The sequence below is a fragment of the Marmota monax genome, unplaced genomic scaffold (genome assembly GCF_021218885.2).
Source record: "Marmota monax isolate L192 unplaced genomic scaffold, Marmota_monax_Labrador192_F-V1.1 WCK01_AAM20220418_F8-fsc00017, whole genome shotgun sequence".
Taxonomy (NCBI): Eukaryota; Metazoa; Chordata; class Mammalia; order Rodentia; family Sciuridae; genus Marmota; species Marmota monax.
The window spans coordinates 21,272,624-21,297,218 of NW_026695241.1; the positions used below are offsets into that span (position 1 = coordinate 21,272,624).

Below are 24,595 nucleotides of genomic sequence, written 5' to 3' on the forward strand. Positions count from 1 at the left end.
ATCTGAGTTGAGAAATTAAGGTTAAGAAGGAGTCAAAATAGTGGAAATCCATACTAACAGTTTTTAAGGCAAAGGGAACAGCAAGTACAAAGGTCCCCAGATAGGAATGGACTTCTTAGGGTCAAGGAAGTGAAATAAGGCCTGTGGCTATAGATTAATAATAGAAGAGCCCTATGAAATAAGACTGGAAAGGAAAGCATAGGTCAGATCATACATATAAATGGGCTTATAATGTGTCTTAATAGTCAGTTTTCCTAAGTAGTCTGAAATGAACCACTTTCTTTCAATTTAAAATTTCATATTTTATAATCATTTGTAGTTTACTGACTCAGCTATCAAAAAAATGTGTCTGGATGAATAATTTAACTAAGTATGTGAACCTATTTTGAGTCTGGCATCTGTATCCCTGTGCAGTTTATTTCTCTTTAGTTTACATATAAGTGTTCAAGGTTTTGGACACACACACACACACACACACACACCTCTCAAACATGTCTGATACATCCTGGAAACAGAGCCAACAGCTGGGTGTTATGAAGGCTCAGACAATGGAGAAAAAGTAAATATCCTAAATTTACAAATATACTTTATTTTTTTTTTTTTTTTTTTTTTTTTTTAAAAATATTTTATTTACATTTTAGTTTTCGGCGGACACAACATCTTTGTTTGTATGTGGTGCTGAGGATCGAACCCGGGCCGCACGCATGCCGGGCAAGCGCGCTACTGCTTGAGCCACATCCCCAGCCCAACAAATATACTTTAAAAAAACAAAACAAACCATTTTATTTTTATAGATCATTCAGAATTTTGCTTATCAATCCAATTAGATAGCAAACAATTCAGCTGTTGGTTATTGGGGAAGAAATTTCTTTTATTTAATTCCAGAATCTAATCCTGAAGAATTTCTGAGCATTTTATAAATTATTGGTAACATTTTATGTGGATAAACAGACACACAGAGTGGGAATATAATTCAGACAATGGCTAATAAATCCAAGAAAATTCCAAAATTGCACCTCTGAAAACTGACTGCTATTCGGGTAGTAAACTGTTTCTGCAGGGGGATGGCCACTTTGGCCTGATTTTGAGAGATTATTGATGGGAAGCACTGCAGTTTCAACCTACTGCTGTCCCTTATGAAGCACAAGCTAGACTTACTGGGGGACATGAAGACAGGAGTCAAAAAATTTTCAGAATGTTTATGAATTATTTAGTAATAAACACTTTTCTAAAAGTATTACCCTTTGGGGAACAGATACAAGAAAAAGAAATTAGCTTCATCTTTCCTAAAATTGCCTATTTTCATAATACTGTTCCATCTATTCTTCTTTGGAAGGAAGTTGAAATAATCAGTAAATAAAAAAATAAGGGCTGGGATATAGCTCAGTTGGTAGAGTGCTTGCCTCACATGCTCAAAGCACTGGGTTCAATCCCCAGCACCACACACACTAAATAAATAAATAAATAGCATATTGTAGTAAAAAAAAAAAAATTTTAAATGCCTAAGGTTGGTATGGGGAAATGGAAAACTCAAACATTACTGGGTAAGAATATAAACTGTTTCAAACTTTACAAAGGGCAACTTGATATATGTCACAAAAGCCTTAAAAGAAATTCGTACCTTTTGACCCAGCAATTCCATTTCAAAGAATTTATTGAATTATTCATGAATGTGTACATTAATATAGCTAAAAGAAAATTCATAACAGGAATGATTATAACAAATCCAAACTAGAAATGAACTACACAATTAATAAGTATCTGACTTAAATAAATTATGATACATCAATAAGATAGAATATTAGGCTATTAAAAAACGGTATGACTGGGCTGGGGTATAGCTCAGTGGTACAGCATTTGCCTAACATGTGCAAGGTCCTGGGTTTGATCCCAGCACTACAAAAAAATTTAAAAATATAAAAGGGGGTATGATTAAATTTATTTTAAAAATTTAAGTTGCATTCTCTAATTAAAAATCTCCAATGGAAGTCAGGCATGGTACTGCATACCTGTAATTCCAGCTACTTAGGAGGCTAAGGCAGAGGTTTTCCAAGTTTGGCCAGCTTCAGCAACTTAGAGACACCTTGTCTCAAAAAATAAAAAAGAGCCAGGGATGTAGCTGGTTCAATCTCCAGGACCGCATAAAATAAAAATAAAAACAGAAACTTCTACTGACTTTGCAAGACACTTGGGGAAAATAAAATAAAATCTTATTTCTGTCGGCCTGGTCCCTGGTTCCTTCTCCAATGTCAATGAGGACCACCCTCCTTCCTCAATTAACTCTTCTGGCTCCTACTCAAGGATACCAGGTCTAAGACGTTTTCACCTGCTGTTCCCTCAGCCTGGTGCTCTTGCTCCTTGGTCAGCTCTGTAGCTTATAGTCTACATCTCATTTCCACAGAGAGAATTTGCATCATTCTATCTTCTCTTATGCCTCGTTTTTCTTCATTCATCACCACCTGATGCATTATACAATTATCTTTTCATATCTCTCCCTCGAATATAATCTAAGTTCTATGAGAGCAAGGACTATTTTATATTCTGCTGTCTCTCTAGTGCCTCAATCAGTGCCTAGCTTCAAGTAAGCATTCAAGAAATATTTTGAATGAATTTGCTGAACAAATGACATTGGAAAGTGAATTTTACAAATTAAGTTAAAAAGGAGGTGCAAAACAATATGTATTGTATGATTTCATAATCTACATACCCACTGAAGAACAGAAAAAAGGTAAAAAGACAAAAGATGTCAGCAGTGTTTGTCAGTGGTTTATATTTTTAACTTGCTCTTTTACTCTGCAATGAACATTTTTTAATTAAAAAAAAGTTTGTACCTTTTTAAAAATGTTAGATAACAACCTACCAGTCCATTTAAGTTCTTTATGTTGTTTCTTCCCAGAGACAATATCCTCAAGTTTTCTGTAGTGGAAAGAAAGAAAGCATTTTGTTTACGAGAATCATGTAATTGTTGTAAATCTAGTATAATAAAGCTTTAATAAGTTTTATGTAACAAATAACCTTATTTGATGAGCAAAAAAGGCTATTAATAAAAATAGGTAATCAAATAGGAAATAATATTGATTTACCTAAGATAAGCACTGTAATAACCATAACCCCACATCCTGTCAATATTAAATTTAAAACTGATTAGGTATCTGGAATGCCTGGCTAGTAAAATGTTAAAATGTTACAGGGATAAAAGTAAAGAAGATGTTACCTTTTATTTGGGGAGCATGTATGTTTCAAATATGTTTAAATATATAGTATCAGAACTCACACTGGAAAATAGAAATATATTATTTTTATAGTTCCCTCTTACTAGCTGGGCATGGTGGTGCACGCCTGTAATGTCAGTTACTTGAGAGGCTGAGGCAGGAGGATCCCAAGTTCAAGGCCAGTCTGGGCAACTTAGTAAGACCCTGTCTCAAAATAAAATAAAAAAGGTTGGGGATGTTGCTTAGTGGTAGAGTGCCTAGGGTTCAAACCTTAGTACTACAAAAACAGAAAAGAAAAAAAAAAAGTTACCCTTTACTCTGTGAAGTATTATAAGAGAAATGAAATAAATTTAGCATTTAAAAATGTTTTGTTTTTCAATATTTTAAATAATTACATTGTGATTTGGTTAAAAAGAAAAGGCCTGTTTTTAATTTTTAAAAGGATATTTCTGTTTTTGGTTTTGGTTTTGGTTTTTTGTATAATTATCTGGAAAAGAAAATAGAAAATAGAAATAGTGGTTGACTTTAGGAAGGAGCTCAGAGTCTGTGGTCAGAAAAATAATTTTTAAAAAAAAGTTTTTTTGTAATTGTAGATGGACAGAATGCCTTTATTTTATTTGTTTATTTTTATGGATGCCAAGGCTTGAGCCCAGTGCCTCACACATGCCAGGCAAGCAGTCTGCCTCTGAGCTACAGTCCCAGGCCAAAACTTACTTTTCATTGTATTAGTGTAATCTCTTTTGAATCATTTGAATAAAAACATATGTGTACATTATTTTTCCAAATTAAAAAAATAAGACTTCTAGTAAAATATGGGAAACCTCACTTCTATTTCAAGAAACTACTGTGATTACTTTTGTATAAGTAATATATTTAGTTTTCACAAATTGAATTCTATGATTGGGCTGGGGTTGTGGCTCAGAGGCAGAGTGCTTGCCTAGCATGTGTGAGGCACTGGGTTCAATTCTCAGCACCACATATAAATAAATGAAAAATAAGGGTATATCAACAACTAAAAAATATTTTTAAAAAATAGAACTTCTGTGACTATCTAATGTAGTAGTCACAAGATAAATATAGCTATTTAATTTAAATTAATTAAAGTTAAAATTTAATTAAAATTTTAGTTTCTTAGTCACACCAGCCAAGTGCTTAATAGCTATATGTGGCTAATAGCAAATTTACTGGGACATTGCAGATGGTTCTGGTGGATATACTATTTTGTAATGTACATAATTCAATGGTGAGAACACAGATTGAATTATCTTGCAATTCTCTAGGTAAGCAAACTTCTTTGAATCTCAGTCTTATCAAATATATAAGAATGTAAGTATAATAATAACATAAATATTAAATGAGACAATTATTTAAAACATTCAGTAAGTTCCTAATCTATGGCACATATACAAAAAATAATGTGGTGTGTCAGGCACATATAACTTTGGTTTTAATTTATTTAACTTAATAAATTATTTTCAATTCTCTTGAGAATCATTGAGCTTTCAAAACAAGGTATTTTAAGAATGATCTAATTCACATAAGATGGCTTAACCACTGAAATAAGACACCATGTTATGGGCTAAATTGTATTTTCCTTAAAATTCATGTTTATATCCTAACTCCCAGTTATCTTAGAATGTATTTGGAGATAGGACCTATAAGGAGCTAACTGAGATAAAATGAGTTCATACAGGTATCCCAGTCCAATATAAAGGAAGCTTTTATAAGAAGAAAAAACTGGGTCAAATATATAGAGGAAAATCGTGTAAAGGGAGAAGCCAAGCCAACAGCCTTCTACAAGCCAAAGACAGAGGTGTCAGAAGATATTAACTCTGTTGAAAAATTGATCTCAGACTTCTAGCCTCCAGAATTAAGAAAAAATAAATTTCTGTTGTTTAAGCCACACAGTCTCTGGGATTTTGTATTGGAAGCTTTCATAAACTAATATACCCCATGTAATTATGAATTTGTGATTTACATAACAAATTATTCCTTAAAGCTCTTTGATATAGAAAAATGAGGACTTTCTCTTTAGCTATTTCATGAAGAATCAAAAGCATATTAAGGGCTGGGGATATAGCTAAGTAGTAGCATACTTGTCTAGCATTCACAAGGTTCTATCCCCAGCACAATAAAAAAATAAGAAGAAGAAAAAGAAAAAGGTTATTCAAAAATTTATTCATTCAACACATAGTTATCAAACTATTTTCCAGGAACAATAATAAGCACTCATAATATTACAGTGAGTAATAAAGATAAAAATTCCTGCTGTCCTGAAGCTAATGTTGGGCAGACAATAAACTGAGTAAGTATATAAGGTATGACCCGTATGAAGGAAAAAAAGAGATATGCAGATAAAAGGAATGAAATAAAAGGTGTTGGGAGAGGTTGATATTTTAGATAGAAAGTCACTTCTAAACAAATACTCAAAGGCAGTGAAACAGCTAGAGAACTTTAAGTGCAAAGGCTTTGTAAGCAGAACCACATCCAATCTGTTCACAAAACACAAGAAGTTACCTGGGAGAATAAAGGAAGAGAGTAACAGAACATAAAATTATAGAAATAATAGGCCGTAGAAGGGATATAAAAGAGTAAAAAAATTATCACTGGGTGCAGTGGTGCTCGCCTGTAATCCCAGAGGCTCACGTTAAAGTATGAGATATCTATTAGACATCCAGTGGAATTCAGACACTGAATGTGTGAACCTGGAGTATGAGAAGACCTCAGGGGTAGATATTTAAATTTGGGAGCCATCTGCATATATATGGTAAAGCCATGACCCTGGATGAGATAATCTGAGGAGTAAGTGAAGAGAACAAAGAAAAAAGATGCAAGAACTGAGTTTTGACAGCACTCCAATATTTAAAAGCTGGGGACACAAAACCGGGTTGTCAGAAAGAGAGGAGAAAACCAGGAGGATATGGTGCAATAGAAACCTAATACTGAAAGTGCTCCAAAGAGGAAAAAGAGCCCTGGTACAGTGGCACACACCTGTAATCCCAGTGGCTCGGGAGGCTGAGGCAGGAGGATTGCAAGTTCAAAGTCAGCCTTAGCAATTTAGTGAGGCCCTAAGCAACTCAGTGAAACTCTGTCTCAAAATATAAAAAAGGCTGGCAGATGACACCTAGGGTTATGGCTCAGCGATAGAGTGCTCGCCTAGCACGTGCGAGGCCTGGGTTCAATCTTCAGCACCACATAAAAATAAATGAATAAAATAAAGGTATTATGTCCAACTATAACAAAAAATATTTAAAAATACACTGCGGGGGGCGCTGTAGCTCAGTGGCAGAGTGCTTGCCTAGCATGCGTAAGACAATGGATTTGATCCTTAGCACCACATTAATAAATAAATAAATAAAAACAAAATAAAGGCATTCTATCCAACTACAACTACAAAAAATATATATATGGGATGCTGAGGATGTGGAACAGTGGTTAAGTGCCCCTGGGTTCAATCCCCTGTACCAAAAACAAAAAAGGAAAGAGAAATCATTTATGTCAAAATACGCTAATTGGCTAGGTGGAGAGGCTGAGGCAGGAAAATTGCAAGTTCCAGGCCAGCCTAATCAACTTAATCTAGACCCAGTCTCAAAATGAAATAAAAAGGGTTGAGGATGTAGCTTAGTGGAAGAGTACCCTGGGTTCAATTCCCAGAACCACTTCCAAAACTGACTGATCAATTATGATGAGGTCACAGGAAATAAATAAATGCAACTCTCAAAAATATTTAACTTAATATATTAAACTCCCATTTAAAAATGCACATAAAATGGTAATGAAGGGATCAAAACATTTATTGCCATGAAGGGAAATAGGTTAATTATGATATCAAAATTAATAGACTACACATTCTAACAAAACACGATTATGTATTTTCCTTATTTTATATGTTGCATACGTTAAGGTACCACTAGAAGGGAAACACTGTTGTTTTCTTCATACAAGGTCATGATGGAAATCAAAACAGGGCTTTCAAGTTTTGTGTTTATTTCTAACCTGGAAGAGTATAGTTTTGTTTGTGTTGCCAAAGATACAAGAAAACAAAACTTATTTTCTAATCTTTAATATGAGATTATTAATACTCACAATATATAGTTTTTTAGTCATGGTTGTGGATATAGTCATGTCATAGAATTTTCCAGTCCCAGTTTTGGTACACTAAATTGTCCTTGTGTTTATTCTTCCTATAAACCATCTGTTAAATAGGAATATGTATGTATTTTTAAACTTTCTGCCATAGCATAATAGATAAACTATCATATTTAAGAAAGGATGGGGGTAACAGGCAAGCTAGAGGCATAAATTCAATCTTTTATATGGTTCTGTTAATTTCTCTGTTTCATAGTCACAGATAAAATGTATTTCCTAACCATTGACTAAGGAAGTATTTATATTACAAGCACAACCAAAATGAGATGAGTCAAGTGTAGCAAATACCTGTATTCTCTCATTCCATGTTTATAGCAGACATCAATAATTGATCAAGATTTCCTTTGCCATTGAGTTGTGGGAATTCTTTTTCTTCATCTTTTTTTTTTTTTTTTTGTTACAAGGTATTAAACCTGGGGCACTTAACCACTGAGCCACATACCCAGCCTTTTATACTTTTTATTTTGAGACAGGGTCTTGTTGAGTTGCTTAGAGCCTTGCTAAGTTGCTGAAGCTAGCTTTGAGTTTGTGATCCACTTGCCTCAACCTGCTGAGTCACTGGGATTACAGGTGTGTACCACTAACTATGCGTGACTGGGAATTCTTCTTAATTTTCCAGAGAGTTACACACCAAATAACCTAAGTTAGAATATGGGTCAAAAACCATAGTCAACCCTATTTCATTTCATAAAATCATGACCCTATTACGAGTCATGATTTTATGAAATGAAAAGCATATAATTTATCATAATATGTGTTTCAGTGCAGTCTCAAGCAAAATACTTACATTAAAAGAAATTGAGGCAGAGAATAAAATGACTAATTACCTAAGAGAACAAATTATTCAACAAGTCAGAATAGAGGGAGTCATTTTAAGCCTGCTCCAATAGTTAACACTTCCCTCTAGCACTGTAAAAATATAGAATGCCAAGTTCGATGTGTGTGTGTTTTGTTTGTTTTGGTGGTGGTGCTGGGGATTGAACCCAGGGCCTTTCGCATAGTAGGCAAGCACTCTACCACCCACCCTCCTTTCACACAGTAGGCAAATGTTCTACCTCCCTCCAGACCCTGGAGTGCCAACTTTGAGAAAGGTACTGGGGGGGAAAGGATCTGGAATAGAAAAAACTAATAATATGTTATGCATGCCCTCAAGAAGCTCACTATCTAAAGAGCAAAACATATTCTCAACTATAATAGTGATTAATAGTTATTGAGCACTTTATCTGAACCAGCACAATTCTTAAGTATTTCATGTAATCTAACTCATTTAATCTTCACCATAATTATATGAAGTGGATAATTATTATTACAATCCAAGGTAGACTGTTATAAATATTCTCAAAGAAGAAGTAATTATGAGGGCTGGGGTTGTGGCTCAGTGGGCAGAGCACTCATGTGTGAGGCACTGAGTCCAATCCTCAGCACCACATAAAAAAATAAATTAATTAAAAGTATTGTGTCCATCTACAACTAAAAAAAATTAAAAACATTCTTCTAAAGAAAAGAAAAGAAGTAATTATGATGCTGGAAATTAGGAAAGTTTTTAGAGAGGGACGTAACATTTGAATGTGGCATTCTTAATCTTTATTTTCTTATAGGATTTTCCTATTATAGGAGGGGGCTGCTCTCCATGAAAAATGTTACATCAATAAATACGTACAGTCATAATAAAGCAATGGTATGTTGGGATAAATACAGTGGTACAGTATCTTATTTATTTATTTATTTGATAGTGGGGATTGAACTCAGGGGCACTCAACCACTGAGTCACATCTCCAGCCCTATTTTGTATTTTATTTAGAGACAGGGTCTCACCGAGTTGCTCAGTGCCTCACCATTGCTGAGGCTGGCTTTGAACTCATGACCTCCTGCCTCAGCTTCCTGAGCCGCTGGGATTACAGGTGAGCATCACCGTACCCAGCTATTTTTTTTTAATTTTTTGATACAAACTTTTAGATGGCTTTGACTATGACATTAAGACATTAGGTCTTTACTAAGCAAAGGAGAGCCTAGGTCTCAGATCTAGAAGAATGATATAAAAACAAGTTATTTATTTATTTATTTATTTATTTATTTATTTATTGTACTAAGGATTGAACCCAGGGGCACTTAACCATATCCCCAGTCCTTTTTATATTTTTATTTTGAGACAGGGTCTTGCTAAATTGCTTAGGTCTTTGCTAAGTTGCTGAGGCTGGCTTTGAGCTTGGGATCATCCTGCCTCAGCCTCCTGAGTTGCTGGGATTACAGGCATGCACCAACCATGCCTGGGAAAAAATAATATTTTTAAAAAGAAAACTCTGGTATCATTGATAAAGTTTAACTGAACAATAGAAAGGAGAAAAGGAGATTAATTAGGAGATTATCACAAAAGTCATAAGGTAGTTTTTTTTCTAACTATGGGTAATAATCCATTAATGAGTTGTGAAATCAACTTGGTTGTGGTCAGCATTGAAAAAAAATCAAATTTAAAAAATACATACTGGACCCTATGCTATAAGAGTTCATACTGTTTTTTTGTAAATTCTATTCCAGTTTAGATGTATATGTATATATTTTATATGTATATTCATATGAATATATAATAAATTCATATTATTTCTTACTGTAGAAAATGGTAAAAATGTTTGATAAACATGATCTAACGGGAAGCTAAATTCAAGTTGGGGCTCCTAGAAATGGAAAAGCAACAAATTATTTGAAAGCTGCTTCAAAGAGTAGAATTAATAGGACTTACTGATGAACTTGGGTGTAGGGTTTAAGTGAAGAGAGAATATGGTAGGCTAAATAATGGTTCTCCCAAAAGTACCTCTGTATCCTAATCCCTAGGATCTGTCATAAATGGCAAAAAGGTATTTTGTAGGTATGATTAAATTAAGGATCTTAAGATGGAAAAATTGTCCTCAATATCTCAGTGTGGCCGAAATGCAATCACACATATCCTCACAAGAGTGAGGCAGAGATTTGACCTGACACAGAATGGGAGAAGTCAGTGTGATGGCAGAGATTGGGAGTATGGCACCCATTAGAAAATGGAAGAGGACCATAAAAAAAAATAAAATTATATCATTTACAGGAAAATGGATGGAACTTGAGAACATTATGTTAAGTGAAATAAGCCTAACTCAGAAGGTCAAGAGTTGTATGTTTTCTCTCATATGTGGAAGCTAGTGAGGAAAAGAAAAGAATGGTGAGGAGGGCAGATCTCATGAAAATTGAAGGAACATAAGTAGAATAGAGAAAAGGGACCAGGGAGAGGGAGGAGAGGAGGAAAGGGGAAATACTAGGAAATGATATTGGCCAAATTATACTGTTAAATTGTGAGCATGAACAAATATGTAACAATAAATTGTTTAATTATATAAAACTATAATGCACCAATAAAAAATGTGGAAAAAAGAAAAAAAAAAATGGAAGAGGCCTAACTACTTTGGAGGCTGAGGTACGAGGATGGCAAGTTGTCTGGGCAACTTAGCAAGATCCTGTCTCAAAAAATTAAAAGGGCTGAAATGTAGCTCAGTGGTAGAGCACCCCTGGGTTCAATCCCAGTACTACAAAAAGAGAGAGAGAGGGAAGGGAAGGGAAGGGAAGGGAAGGGAAGGGAAGGGAAGGGAAGGGAAGGGAAGGGAAGGGAGGAGAAGGGAAGGGAGGGGAGGGGAGAGGAAGGGAGGGAAGGGAAGGGAAGGGAAGGAAAGGGAAGAGAAGAGAGGAGAGGGAGGGAAGGGAAGGGAAGGGGAGGGGAGAGAAGGGAAGGGAAGGGAAGGGAGGAGAAGAGAGGAGAAGGGAGGGGAGGGGAGGGGAGGGGAGGGAAGGGAAGGGAAGGGAAGGGAAAAGAACAGAGAGGAGAAGGGGGGGAGGGGAGGGGAGGGAGGAAGGAACAAATGAAGGAAAGAAAAAGAAAATGGAGGAGGCCAGAAAAAGATTCCCTCCTAAAGCCTCATATGGAATGTGGCCTGATATTTGGTCCAATGAAACTTATTGCAGTTTTATGATCTCCCAAACTGTGAGAGAATAAATTTCTGTTGACTTAAGTCATCAAGTTATGGCAGCAATTGGAAACCAGTTGATCATCAGAGACCTTGGGAACTAAGAAGGTGGACATGTCATTAACAAGAATAAGAATATGGGGAAAACAAGACATGATGAGGGATTAAATTTTAAATATAACAAGTTTGAAATACATACAAGACAAATCTAAACAAAGAAATAAATACATAACAAAAATCTGATTTCCTATTTAAAGTATTTCAACTTTTATGAAAGTTTTAAAAGATCGTTAAAATGTTCAAGTGTTATTTTCTTTGGAAAATCAAATGTAAGACTCATCGTTTATACATTCTGTCATCTGACAATACTGCGGTTAAAACAGGTGCCAGGCCAAGTGTGGTAGCTCATGCCTATAATCCCAGTGACTTGGGAGGCTGAAGCAGGAGAACTGCAAGTTTGAGGACAGCTTCAGCAATTTAGGGAGGCCCTGAGCAACTTAGTGAGAACCTGTCTCAAAATTAAAAATAAAAAGGATTGGGGATGTGGCTCAGTGGTAAAATACCCCTGGGTTCAATCCCCAGCACAAAAAACCAAAAACCTAAAGAAACAGGTGCCAGCTTCTAGAATTACATAGTATCTCTGGAATGTTTAAAATTCAAGAACCATCTGTTACCATGGATCACTTACTTAAGCCATTCAGATTGGCAATTTTTTCAATGCAGTTTGTAGACAGTGAAAGCTTCCTTTAAAAGAACAAAGAAAAAACTTTAATTAACATGAAAAACTTATAATAATATATTAGAAATTATTCCTCAATAGTAGTTCCCATGGAAGATAATATTTAAACAACTTTTTTTTTTTTACATTGAATCCTTTTTCCTCATTCAGTCATAGAATTCATTCATTTTTGAAACGATCCTCCCCCCTTGTAAATGTTAATACACACTTATTGTAGGAAATTTAAAAAATCTTTTTGAGGCAATTTGGTGTTATCTATAAAAATTTTTGGGGGCTGGGGATGTGGCTCAAGCGGTATCGCGCTCGCCTGGCATGCGTGCGGCCCGGGTTCGCTCCTCAGCACCACATACAAAGATGTTGTGTCTGCTGAAAACTAAAAAATAAATATTAATTTAAAAAAATTTTTTTAATGCAAATGTTCTTAGTATTTTACTGCTAGGAATGCAGCCTACTAAAATACAAAGATGAGTGCCAAGAGATATACAAACTAGACTACTTATTATATAATTATAATAGAAAAAAACTCTGAAAAAAATCTGTCAACTTGGAATAGATAATGAAATACTATGCTGATACTAAAAAATGATATTGGGCTATAGATACTGACTTGTGAAGATGTCCATGATGTAAGTTAAATTTAAAAACCATCTTGTAAAACAATATATTTTATACAACTCCTTTTAGTAAAACAAAACAAAAAGCTCCAAACCTCAAAAACACAATTATGTATATACATTTGTAAAGATATATTTTTTCATGTGTTAAATCCTTCAGAAATGTATACTGAAAAAATGTAATGTCATATGTAATCCCAATTGTCCCACCCTCCCTAGAGATTCATACTTTTAATATTTTGCATATATTTTTCTAGACTTTTTCTATCCATATTTTAATGATATAAAAACAAAGTTTTTAAAGGGAACATAGTTAACATTCTTAATCTTTCTTCCTTGATTAAAATGTTTAATATATTAGAAATTTCATGCAAAACATATAATAATAAAGGCTAATTTGTTGAACATTTAATGTGTGCCCACTATTCTTCTAAACAATTTACATGAATTATTTTAACAATCACAATTTTCTGAGATAAATATTATTATTATCCACATTTTACAAATGAAACTGAGACACAAAGATGTTAAACAATTTGCCCAATATTACACAATCACAACGTGGCAGGTCCAAAATTAAAATCCAGGTAAGTTTGATGCTAGAACACGTGTCTTACCCTTATATTTGACTTGAAGAGGAATTATTCATTTATCTGTTTGAAACAGCAAAAGCAATTACTATATAGTTTTCACCAAATCTGTATATTTTCTAGTTATCCCCCATTCCTGAGACCTACCAGTGATAAATAAAGTGCCTTAAAATCTAGGAATATTATTGGAAAAGAATTCTTTAAATCTTGTTTACATAGCTTTCCCAAAGACATTGTCAGCAAAAATATGAACAGGTTGACTCTTTCTAAATGGTTTCTGAAGGCTTTGGCATGGGATACAAAATCTTCTCAAGTTTGTTTACCTTTTTGATGGTTTTATGACAAAAAAAGATCATTCTAGAAGCCAAATATGAATCCCAAGGTAGATTTTTATGTAAGCCAGTATGCTTTCATCACAATGAATGAATTGCACACAATAAATACATATGTTTGCTTTTCCCTTTAATCCCAAAGATTAAGTAATAGATATGAGTAATATTACAAATATGTGTTCACCAATATGTGTTCACAAGTATGTGTCCAAGTACTACCCAATTGCCTACTGTAGAGATTCTTAGAATTCCTTAGTATGATTCTATAAAATTGGGATGGAGCTTATCTCCTGCAGAAAGTTCAGGTGGTGAAGGGATCACATTTATAGAAACACACGGTGAAGAAGTTAGAAAGAACCTCAGGTACTCTACAGCATTCCACAACCCTGACAGGAGACAATAGGGTCCCGAAAATATGGTTATGAGGTGTCACTGTATAATTGCCTCAAATTAGCATACAATCCTGCTAAAAACTGAGTAGAATATTTAGAAAATAAATTAAAAGAAATTAACATAGATCTGATCATTGAAGTCATAGGAAACAGGATTACAAAACAAGTGCAATTTTATCCCAATTAGGATTAAAAAAAAAATTAGACTGGTGAGGTGGTACACACCTATAATCCCAGCTTCAGGAGGCTGAGGCAGAAGAATCAAAAGTTCAAGACCAGCTTTGGCAGTTTAGTGATATCCTGTCTAAAAATAAGAATAAGGGCTGGGGAGATGTTGCTCAGTGGTAGAATACCACTGGGTTCAATCCCTAGTAGTGGGGGTAAAAATTAAAAGGCTCTATGTAAAAATGCTAACATTGATTTTACAAGATACTACAATTTAGGTTGACATTAATATTTTGTGTTCTTTATATTTCCTGGATGGTTTGCAATGTATTTTTAGTTTTTTTAAAAAATGTGTATTCCTTAGGTAATCAGTAAAAAAATGCAGTTCTGACTTTGATGGATAATTTTACAAGAAAAAGTAGTTGACTCAAATGACAGAGTAACAGTTGATTCTGTTATTTAGCTTCTTCCAAAAAACTAGGACTTTTCCATTTCCAAATATAATATAAAAACTATATTATTAAAAAAAACTATATTATAATATAAAAACTATATTATAATATAAACTATATTATAATATTGTTTATATTATATATTATAATATAAAACTATATTATAATGTATCATAATATAAAATATATTATAATATAATATATTATAATATAAAACTATATTATAATATATAATATAAAAATATAACATAAAAACTATATTGAAAAATATCATTCCATTAATAATCCTATAAACCAGTAATCTTTCACATTTAACTTTCCCAAGGGAAGAATTACAATAAACAAACAAAAATATGAAAATCACAGAAAACAAATATATCCTAGTATAAAGGAAAAAAGAAAGGAAAACTAAATAACAATACTAGAAGGATGAAAAGAGAACTTACTCGCAATTAGCCAGTGTGGACAAGGATGCATCCATCTTCTCTATTGGGGGAATCTGGGCATAAAGTTTTATCTCTTTGGTTTCAGATGGCCTCTGACCAGTTTTCTCTTCCTATGAGAAAAGTTAATTTGGAACAAAATGATCCCTAGTTATGATGTACAACAAAAGAGGCAAGATTTCTGAAGGCCTTTCAACATTTTGATTTCAACATTTTTAGAATTTTAATAACTACTTAATAATTATTCATCACTTACTGAACCATGTATTTGCTGACCCTAATAACCTAATAACCCTAATATGGCTCAATCAGATAATTGTTAGGTCCCTAGCAAAAGGAAATAAGGAGAAAAAAAATCACTTATATTTTTATATTGTTTAAAATCTTTTGTTTATCCATTTCCAGGTGTAGAGGCACGTGCCTGTAATCCTAGCAACTTGGAAGGTAGAGGCAGGAAGGTCAGCCTCAGCAACTTGGTGAAACTTCAGCAACTTAGCAAGATCCTGTCTCAAAATGAAAAATAAAAAAGGACTGGGAATATAGCTCAGTGGTAAGGCTCTTGGGTTTAATTCCTAGTACAAATAAAATAAAATAAAATAAAAAGTCTATCAATTGATTTTACTAAAAAATATTCCTTGTCCCTAACTGACCTCATTAAATATCAGATTCAGAATGGTAAGATTTCATTCATCATCTTTTCTTTTCTATACTTATTTCAGCCTGAGCTAGAACCCCCAATATAAGAAATTTTAAAGATATTCTCTTTATAACATAGCTGAGATCAAAGCTGTCTGTTCTACTCTAATTCACTAAATCCTACCTTAGTATTTAGTTTTAGTATTAAGCATACAATTTAAAATTTAATTACCCATACAAGCTGCCTATTAATATTTTCCAAGCACATCACTAACTTAGAGTTAGTTCTCTCTTTCCAACACAACTTGAAGCTCAGGGACCATTTCCTTTGCCCTCCTGTGTTTTCTGTAACTTAAAGGAAAAAGTTTATTTTGAGTTTATGGTATCAAAGGTTCAGTCCAAGGTCAGTCACTTCCATTGCTCTGGAGTGAGGCAGGACATCAGGGCAGAATGGCATGATGGAAGAAAGCTGCTCAGCTCATAACCACCAAGCAGAGAGGAAGAGCCTGGGACAAAATATGATCCCCAAAGACATACTCTAGTGAAATACTTCCTCCAGCCATGCCCTACCTGCCTACATAATCCACCTAATAGTCTACTGAAATTATTAATCCCTGAAATCGTTTTAAATGGATCCACTGATTAGATTAACCTTGTGAAATGTAGGATACAAAGAGGCTCATTTTAAAAATCAATTCATCACACATCAACAATAGAAAATATATAGTCCATTGAAAGAGATCTAACATACATCCAGTCAGTACTTTTGTATCACACATTTGTAGGTTAGGGGAAAGAAAACTTAAACCCCTCAAATCTTCAATAAATGATGGGTTGCCATTTGTGGCAACACAGATGAGCTGGGAGGACTCATTCATTTTAAGTGAAATTTGCCAGGAACAGAAAGAAAAATACTACAGGTCTTCACCCATTTATGGAACCTAAAAAAGTGGACCTCATAGAAGTCCACAGTATAATAGTGGTTACCAGATGCTGGGAAGAGTAAGGGGGAGGGAAGTAACAGGTACAAATAGGAGGAATAAGTTCTAGTATTCTATAGCACAGTAGGGTGACTATAGTTAATGATAATTTATTATATATTTAAGAATAACTATAAAGAAAGGATTTCGAATATTAGCACAGGAATGATAAATGTTTGAGGTGGTGGATATGCTAATAATACTGAATCGATGATTTTACATTATATACATATATCATGTCACATTGTTGGGCTGGCATTATGGCTCAGTCATATAGCACATACCTAGCACATGTGAGGCCCTGGGTTCGATCCCCAGTACCACATAAAAATAAAGGTGTTGTGTCAATCTACAACTAAAACAATTTTTTAAATGTCACATTGTATCCCATAAATATGTACAATTATGTGCCAATAAAGAACATTTCTGTGTGTGTGTGTGTGTGTGTGTGTGTGTGTGTATGGTGCTGGGAATTGAACCCAGGGCCTTGTCATGCAAGGCAAGCACTCTACCAACTGAGTTATATCCCAAACCCAAAGAACATTTTTTAAATGTTAAAAATTAGCCGGGTGCGATGCTGCATACCTGTAATCCCAGCAGCTCAGAAGGCTGAGACAGGAGGATTGTGAGTTCAAAGCCAGTCTCAGCAACTGTGAGGCACTAAGCAACTCAATGAGACCCTGTCTCTAAATAAAATACAAAATAGGGCTGGGGATGTGGTTCCATGGTTAAGTGCCCCTGGGTTCAATCCCTGGTACCCACCCCACCCCACCCCCGCCTCAAAAAAATTAATGTGAGCACTGGGGCTGTAGCTCAGTGGTACAGCACTTGCCTAGCAAGTGTGAGGCACTGGGTTCGATCATCAGCACCACATAAAAATCAATTAAAAAACAAAATAAAGGTATTGTGTCCATCAACAACTAAAAAATTTTTAAAAAGACTTTTTTTTCCAAAGCTATAAAAGTAAAGAGTACATTATTTTGTAACAAACTATATAGCATAGACAAAAAAGTTATTACTGGGCACAGAAATTAAGGTACCATCTTTGTACTCTATGGAAATTTTATCTATAAATGATGAATTACAACTATTCACATTACAGAATGTTAATATTCAAAATACTCATTGTTATGGTTTGGATATTAGGTGTTCCCCAAAAGGCTCATGTTAGTTAACGCAGGAATGTCCAGAGGTGCAATGATCAGATTACGAGAACTATAATCTAATCAATGGATTAATCCATTTAAGTCGATTTCAGGGATTAATAATTTCAGTAGACTATTAGGTGGATTATGTAGGCAGGTAGGGCATGGCTGGAGGAAGTATTTCACTAGAGTATGTCTTTGGGGATCATATTTTGTCCCAGGCTCTTCCTCTCTGCTTGGTGGTTATGAGCTGAGCAGCTTTCTTCCATCATGCCATTCTGCCCTGATGTCCTGCCTCACTCCAGAGCAATGGAAGTGACTGACCTTGGACTGAACCTTTGATACCATAAACTCAAAATAAACTTTTTTCCTTTAAGTTGTTCTTGCCAGGTATTTTGGTCATAGTGATGAATAGCTGAATGCCACACTTATGGTTTATATTTAACGCATGTTTTTTACAATGTGTTTCCTCTCTAATATTACTATATACTTTAGTATTTTTACTCCATGTGTTTTAGTTGTTTATGTGTAATTTACATTGGTCTATACTGGCTATCTCTGTTCTAACATCCAACAGGCTAAAACTATCATCTGATTAAAGCTTAGACAATCCACAATATTTACCACTCTATTACTTGAAAGTGACTGATAAAACTGGAAAAGAAAATGTACTATAATACAAAGGTTCCAGCCATTTTATAGCCATAGGTTAATTAGTCTTTCCATATTTATATTTTTATTGACATTTCTGTTAAGATATTTGAGGGGTGGGGATGGGTGCAACTTAGTGGTAGAGTTTGTGCCTAGCATGCACAAACCCTGGGTTTGATTCCGAGCACCACAAAACAAAACAAAACAACAAAAACAGAGTGATCCCATGTACAGTTTGACCAGAATATTACTCCCCAATGGTAATAGTCTATAAAACTACAGTATATCATAACTAAGGTATTGCTACTGATATTAATGTATCAGTTTTATTTAGATTTTCCCAAACTTACTAGTACTCACTTACGTGTATGAGTGAATATATATTTGTATGTATGTATTAAGTCCCAAACAATTTTATCAACTGTATAAATTCATGTATTTACTACCACAGACAAGATAGCTGAACAGTTCCAATATCACAAGGATACCTTGTATTGAGTGGTCGGATTTAAATAACTATATCCAAATTTTCCTTGTATGGCTTCTAAAAGAAGGAAAAATTCACATACTTACCCATCTGGCTAGGGCTTCTTTGATTGTTGTTGCTTTTGCCTTTAAAAAAAAAAAGAAGAAGAAGAAGATAAAAAAAAAAAAAAAAAGAGGAGGAAGAAGAAGAAACAGGCTGTTTTTATTGGTGTGATTTATTAATTCAATTTTCATTCATTAATCATTAGCTTAGCTTCCACCTTTAAAAGGATTAATGTCTTTCTTTGAGATTTTATAGGCAAGAAGGTATTTTAATGATTTCTTTAAAGACCACTCAGAAAAAATAAGGAAATCACTATGTAATGCTCATACATTTCACTTCCACTTAATTTACAAAAAATACATAGCTTTCAATACTTGACATTAAAATATATTCTATTTCATTGATTCTAAAATCTACATCTTTTACATTGTAACATTGAAATTTGGATGCATTACAATTAGGAACAATTTACGATTGCTGTGGCCAGGTGACAGTGGCAAAATTTTAGAAAAATATTAACAATTTTATTTCATACACATAAACTCCTTTTCATGTTTTTAAAGAATGATATATGACAAAAATCTACACGTCTAAATCTTTTTAAAATAATTCCATCAATAAGTACAAATTAAAAATTCTAAATGATAAAAAAATTTGTCATAGTTCAATTTCAACTTATTTGAGGAATTCAGCACTAAGAAAGAAATCTGCATTTTCAAATGCATTCATCAGAAAACAAGAAATTGGAAACAAATGGGCTAACATTTTAAAAAGTACATATGGCAAACCCAAAGAAGAAATACAAAGGAAGAGGTCAATGAAAAGCAGAAGGGGAAGGGGTTCTTAATTCTCTTGCAAGTATGACTGGGAAAAAATAAGAGATATATAAATTTAAAATTCAGAATGAATAAGGTATACATCACAGAGGTTTTTATCAAGTGTTTTAAATAAAATGAGCAAAATTTGCTATAGTTTTAAAACCTAGATGAAGTTTTCATTTTTAGAAAAAACATAAAAATATTAAAACTGTCACAAAAAAAAAGAATCAGAAACTTTGAATAGAACAATACTATTGGAAACATTAAAATGATAATCAAAGAAGTTTACTGTCATCCTTCTCTCATAAAACTCCAAGCTTAGATGGTTTTACAAGTGAACTGTAACAAGCTTTCAAGGAATACTCCTTCTTATGCAAGTTGTTTCAGAACCCAAAGAAAGAGGAAAGTTGCCAACATATTTTATGAGTCTAGAAAAATGATAGCATAACCACATAAAAAGTCCTATTTACTTTTTAACACAGATTTGGAAATTCTGAATAATATTAGATCTCTCCAAAGTCAATAATATGTAATGATCATGATCAAGGAAGAATATTTTGGGGGCTAGGGTTGGGACTCAGTGACACAGTGCTTGCCTATCATGTGTGAAGCATTGGGTTCAATCTTCAGCACTGCATAAAAATATGCAAATAAAATAAAGGTATGCTGTCCATCTACAACTACCAAAATATAAAAAATAAAGAATGAATAGTTTATCCCAATAGCACAAAGAGTACAACAGAAAAATTTCAAAGTTTAAAAATTAGTGGATTATTCATAGGAAATCATGTTTATTTCAGTAAGTGTAGAAAACACTTGATAAATTTCCGTATCTGATTTTAAATGTTGTCAGCTAATAGGTTAAAGAGAGATTCCTACTTGATAAAAGTTATATACCAAAAATTTGCAATACCACACTTGGAAAATTAATTTATTTCAGCAACTATTCCGTGTCTACTGCATGCCAACCATTCTTTTATGTGTTTTTGATATGTTGAACAAAACAAAGATTCCTGCCTTCATGAAACTTACATCTGTTGGAGGGGATATATATATATATATATATATATATATATATATATATATGTAAATTGGAAGATAACAATTATTCAGATTTTTTTAAAAAAACTTCAAGGTTGGTAAGGGGTATCAGAAAGTATATGTGTGTGTGGAGGATATTTATTTTAAATGAGGTAGTCAAAGTGGGCTCAACTGGAAAGGTAACATTAAAAGTATTTCCTTCAAGGTCCCAAAACCATCAAGGATGCTCACTATCACTACTACTGTTTACTATGGCTCAAGAGATCTTTATAAACACTATAACAAAAGAAATACAAAGTGCAATGATTGAAACATTAAACTGTCATCATGTGCAGATGATCATCAGTAAAGAAAACCCAAAAGAATAAACTGGTCAGTATTAGAGCAAACACAATCAACAAGTAAAGAACACCACTGACAAATTTAACAGTAAAATTGGGAGAAAATATTTTTCATTTGAAAGCAACAAAGGGCTTAGTGTACCCAAGGAACTCCTAAATTTTACAAATAAAAATAAAAATGGAAACAAATGGCAAAAATATAAACAGACAAGTCACAGAAACTTAAACTTAGGTAACTAATATTAACAGGTGTTTGAACTCACTGAAAATCAGAAAAACTCAAAACAACTGGATACATTTGCAGATCAATAAAAGTGAGAGAGTTGGTGAGAATGTAGAGAAATGGGAACACTTATACTTTGCTGGAGAAAGTAAAAAGTGGTCCAGCCATTCTGTAAAACACAATGACAGTACCTAGGAAATTTAAAGCATGCATAGACCCTATCACTGAACAATCCATTCCTAGTTGATTTTCCCAGAGAAATCCTTGCATGCATGAGTTCATAAAAAGACACCACCAAAAGAACACTTTCACAACATTGTAGAAAGAGAAGCAATTTATCTGTCTACTGTGGCATTATGAGTTGTTGCAGGTCACTTGTTTCCCTTAATAAACAGGAGGAGTCAAAACCCACAAATGCCTGAAAGACCAAATGGATATCATTAATTGATGAAATCTGAGCAGCTAAGGGCAGAGCCCACTAAAGAGCATAACTTCTACTTGGCTCCAGACAACTGTTGGCTGGTGGGATTTGGGGAAACGAATTATCCTAACATCATATTTCTTCAAATACAAAAACTCCACTAATTGTAACACCCTTGTTTTATATACCATTAAGAAAGAAAACATGCTGACAGTTATGAGCCATTATATTTCAATAACACTAAAATGTGAAAAGAATGTGTTGTAAGGATGGCCTTAGGCCTTAGCCTAAGCAACTCCATTTTAAAACTCCACTTTGAAACCTGCAGTCTCACCCAGTATGCTTACCGAGCCCTCCAATTCGATCGCATAGGCCTGACATAAACAAGTCACTTTTCCCCACCCTGACAAGCTCAGAGTGAAGTCTCTGTCATGTTGCTCTCACCCTGATAAGGGGAAAAGGCAAGAAAATCAGGGTGGGGACCACCAGACCAGATGCCTTAACCCCAGGACAAATGATGAAATCCAGTGGCAGCTCATAGGGATTGAAAGGGTGGTCAGAAGCCCCAAAATTTAGTATAAATGGAGCAAATGAACAGACATTCAGCCATCTGACACTGATGCCCTCACGCCTGAGAGCCTGGTGAGGATTGGACTGACATACCACTCTTATCATCATTTGCCTGATCTTCTGCATCTTCCTCACAGCTCTCAAACTCTTTGACTCTGGTGAGAACTGCAACTTTTCCCTACGACCCTCTCCTCAACTGGCCATCAGCTCCACCCCAGGAGAAGCCTGCCTTGGTCCTGACCTGATCACCACAGTTTGAGTGAGTGTGCATTTGCTGGACTTAGAGCCTAAGGCTTGAAACTTTATACCTGGCACTTGACCTTAGCATCCAGAGGGAATGTCTCTCATGATTAAGAGTGTTTGCAGTGTTTACAATTAATCTAGAATTGTTCACAGTGAATTGATTATGTCTATTGCAGTGCCTAGCATTAAGGATTGTCATTTTCTTAATTAAGAACCTATAGAGTGCTGTGGTTGTGGCTCAATGGTAGAGCACTCACCTAGCATGTGTGAGGCCCTGGGTTCAATCCTCAGCACTACATAAAGCTAAATAAATGAAGGTATTGTGTCCATCAATAACATAAAAAAAAGAACCTATAGAGTGAAATTTATTGAGTGATTTGAGTGAATAAAGCATTGAAAGGGCAGAAGCGCGTGGACATTCTTTATTTCTCCCCTTCGACTGCATAAGTCACACCTATGCCCATAGCAACATGTGTCCAATGTTAAATTTTTTTTCAGAGAAGCCAGAAACCTGAGCTTTAATGTGTAATATTATCTTTTTAAAACTACATTAAAAATGTAAATTTATGTGGACCTGTATTTATTTCTATCTATCTATGTCACGATGCTGGAGATGGAACCCAGGGCATCACCTTACTAGGTAAACTCTCTACTCCTGAATTATACTCTTAGTCCCAATATTTCTTTATCAACATCTCCATCCAGCAGGACAATCACATCTTTGCTAAATAACTTTAGCTGGATCTGTAAACCTTTTCAAACTACCAGTTAGAACTACCAAGTAGGTAAGCAAGAGAGTGAGTGTACACTTTAGGAGCTGAGAAGCATCACTAGGCAAAATCATTACTTCATAAAAGCTCTGATTGGACAAAACCGCTGGTTGGCTTTAAATCGAAGGCAGAAGGATTTTTCTAAGTGTGGTGTGATGCTCCCCAATTTTAGAATCACTTGAGGTGCATCGTTGAAATGCACATTCCTGAACACCCAATCATATTAAAAATTAATAATCTGCATTCCAACAAGCTCAAATTTATGCATATTGAAATTTGAGAAACACTGCCCTAGTATATTCCATCAGCGTTACCTAATAAGTGCACTTACAGTCATTCGGAGGGCAATCTGGGCACTTCACAGGTTAGGGATACTGCTGCCAATGGGTGTTACACTGACCCGCCTCGTAACTAGCCCGAGCTCCCTCCATCTCAACAGGGGGTGGGGGAGTTACAATTATTGCTACGTAAAGAGCTATCTTTATCCACATCCCCCTTCCCATCATCTTTGTCCCGAAAACTTCCTGCTTTTCGCCCTCCTTTTTCTTCTGCCAGGGCCCCTCTATCTTAACCCAACTTCCAACCAGTCTCAGGCCACCCTCACCCCAGACCACCCTTTGCCAGGGCTTTCCTTTCGCCTCAGGCCTCGGACTCCACTGAGCCAACATCCGCTATCGACTCCCTTCCGCTGTTCGAAAACCCCGCGGCCCTCAACACTTCACAGTCACCCTTTTCCAGTCCCAACCTCATCTCAGCTTTGGCTAGGAGGCCCGGAGGGTACTCACCATTCCGGCGGTTGCTACTGTCACTGCTCCGGTTGCTAGGGCCCGCCGCGTTAAGTGCGCATGCGCAGCTCTCGGTGCTCTCCGCGGACGCCTGCCCCGGCAGCGGTCCTTCCTCTCCGCCCTTGGGGTGGCGGGAGCGGGGCATTGTGGGACAGCTCCGCGGGTCGGGGTCCTCCCGCCTGGCTGCCGCTTCCCTGCCGACAGCTGAGGGCAGGAGAGCTTAACCGCCACCAGTGGTGGGGAGATGTCCTTTTCCCTTCCAAAAGCATTTTCAGCCGATCTGGAATGACGTTGAAATCTTTAAAACCTCCCGATAGCATTTTCCGTTCTCAGAACTTACAAAATCCCTTTCCGTTGAAGACTGTCTT

General features: G+C 35.1%; 1 protein-coding gene across 1 annotated transcript in view; it reads right to left on the reverse strand.

The window, feature by feature from the left end:
• Dnal1 (dynein axonemal light chain 1) overlaps window positions 1–24,313 on the reverse strand; it is a 37,509-nt gene extending 13,196 nt beyond the window's left edge. Inside the window, exons 1-5 of the mRNA XM_046440923.1 lie at window positions 24,228–24,313; window positions 19,060–19,098; window positions 15,078–15,187; window positions 12,036–12,091; window positions 2,861–2,916 (exon numbers count right to left, since the gene is read on the reverse strand). Of these exons, the coding sequence (XP_046296879.1) occupies window positions 2,861–2,916; window positions 12,036–12,091; window positions 15,078–15,187; window positions 19,060–19,098; window positions 24,228–24,230 (264 nt within the window). The 5' untranslated portion in view covers window positions 24,231–24,313. The remainder of the gene's footprint in view (window positions 1–2,860; window positions 2,917–12,035; window positions 12,092–15,077; window positions 15,188–19,059; window positions 19,099–24,227) is intronic.
• Window positions 24,314–24,595: the final 282 nt, after the last annotated feature.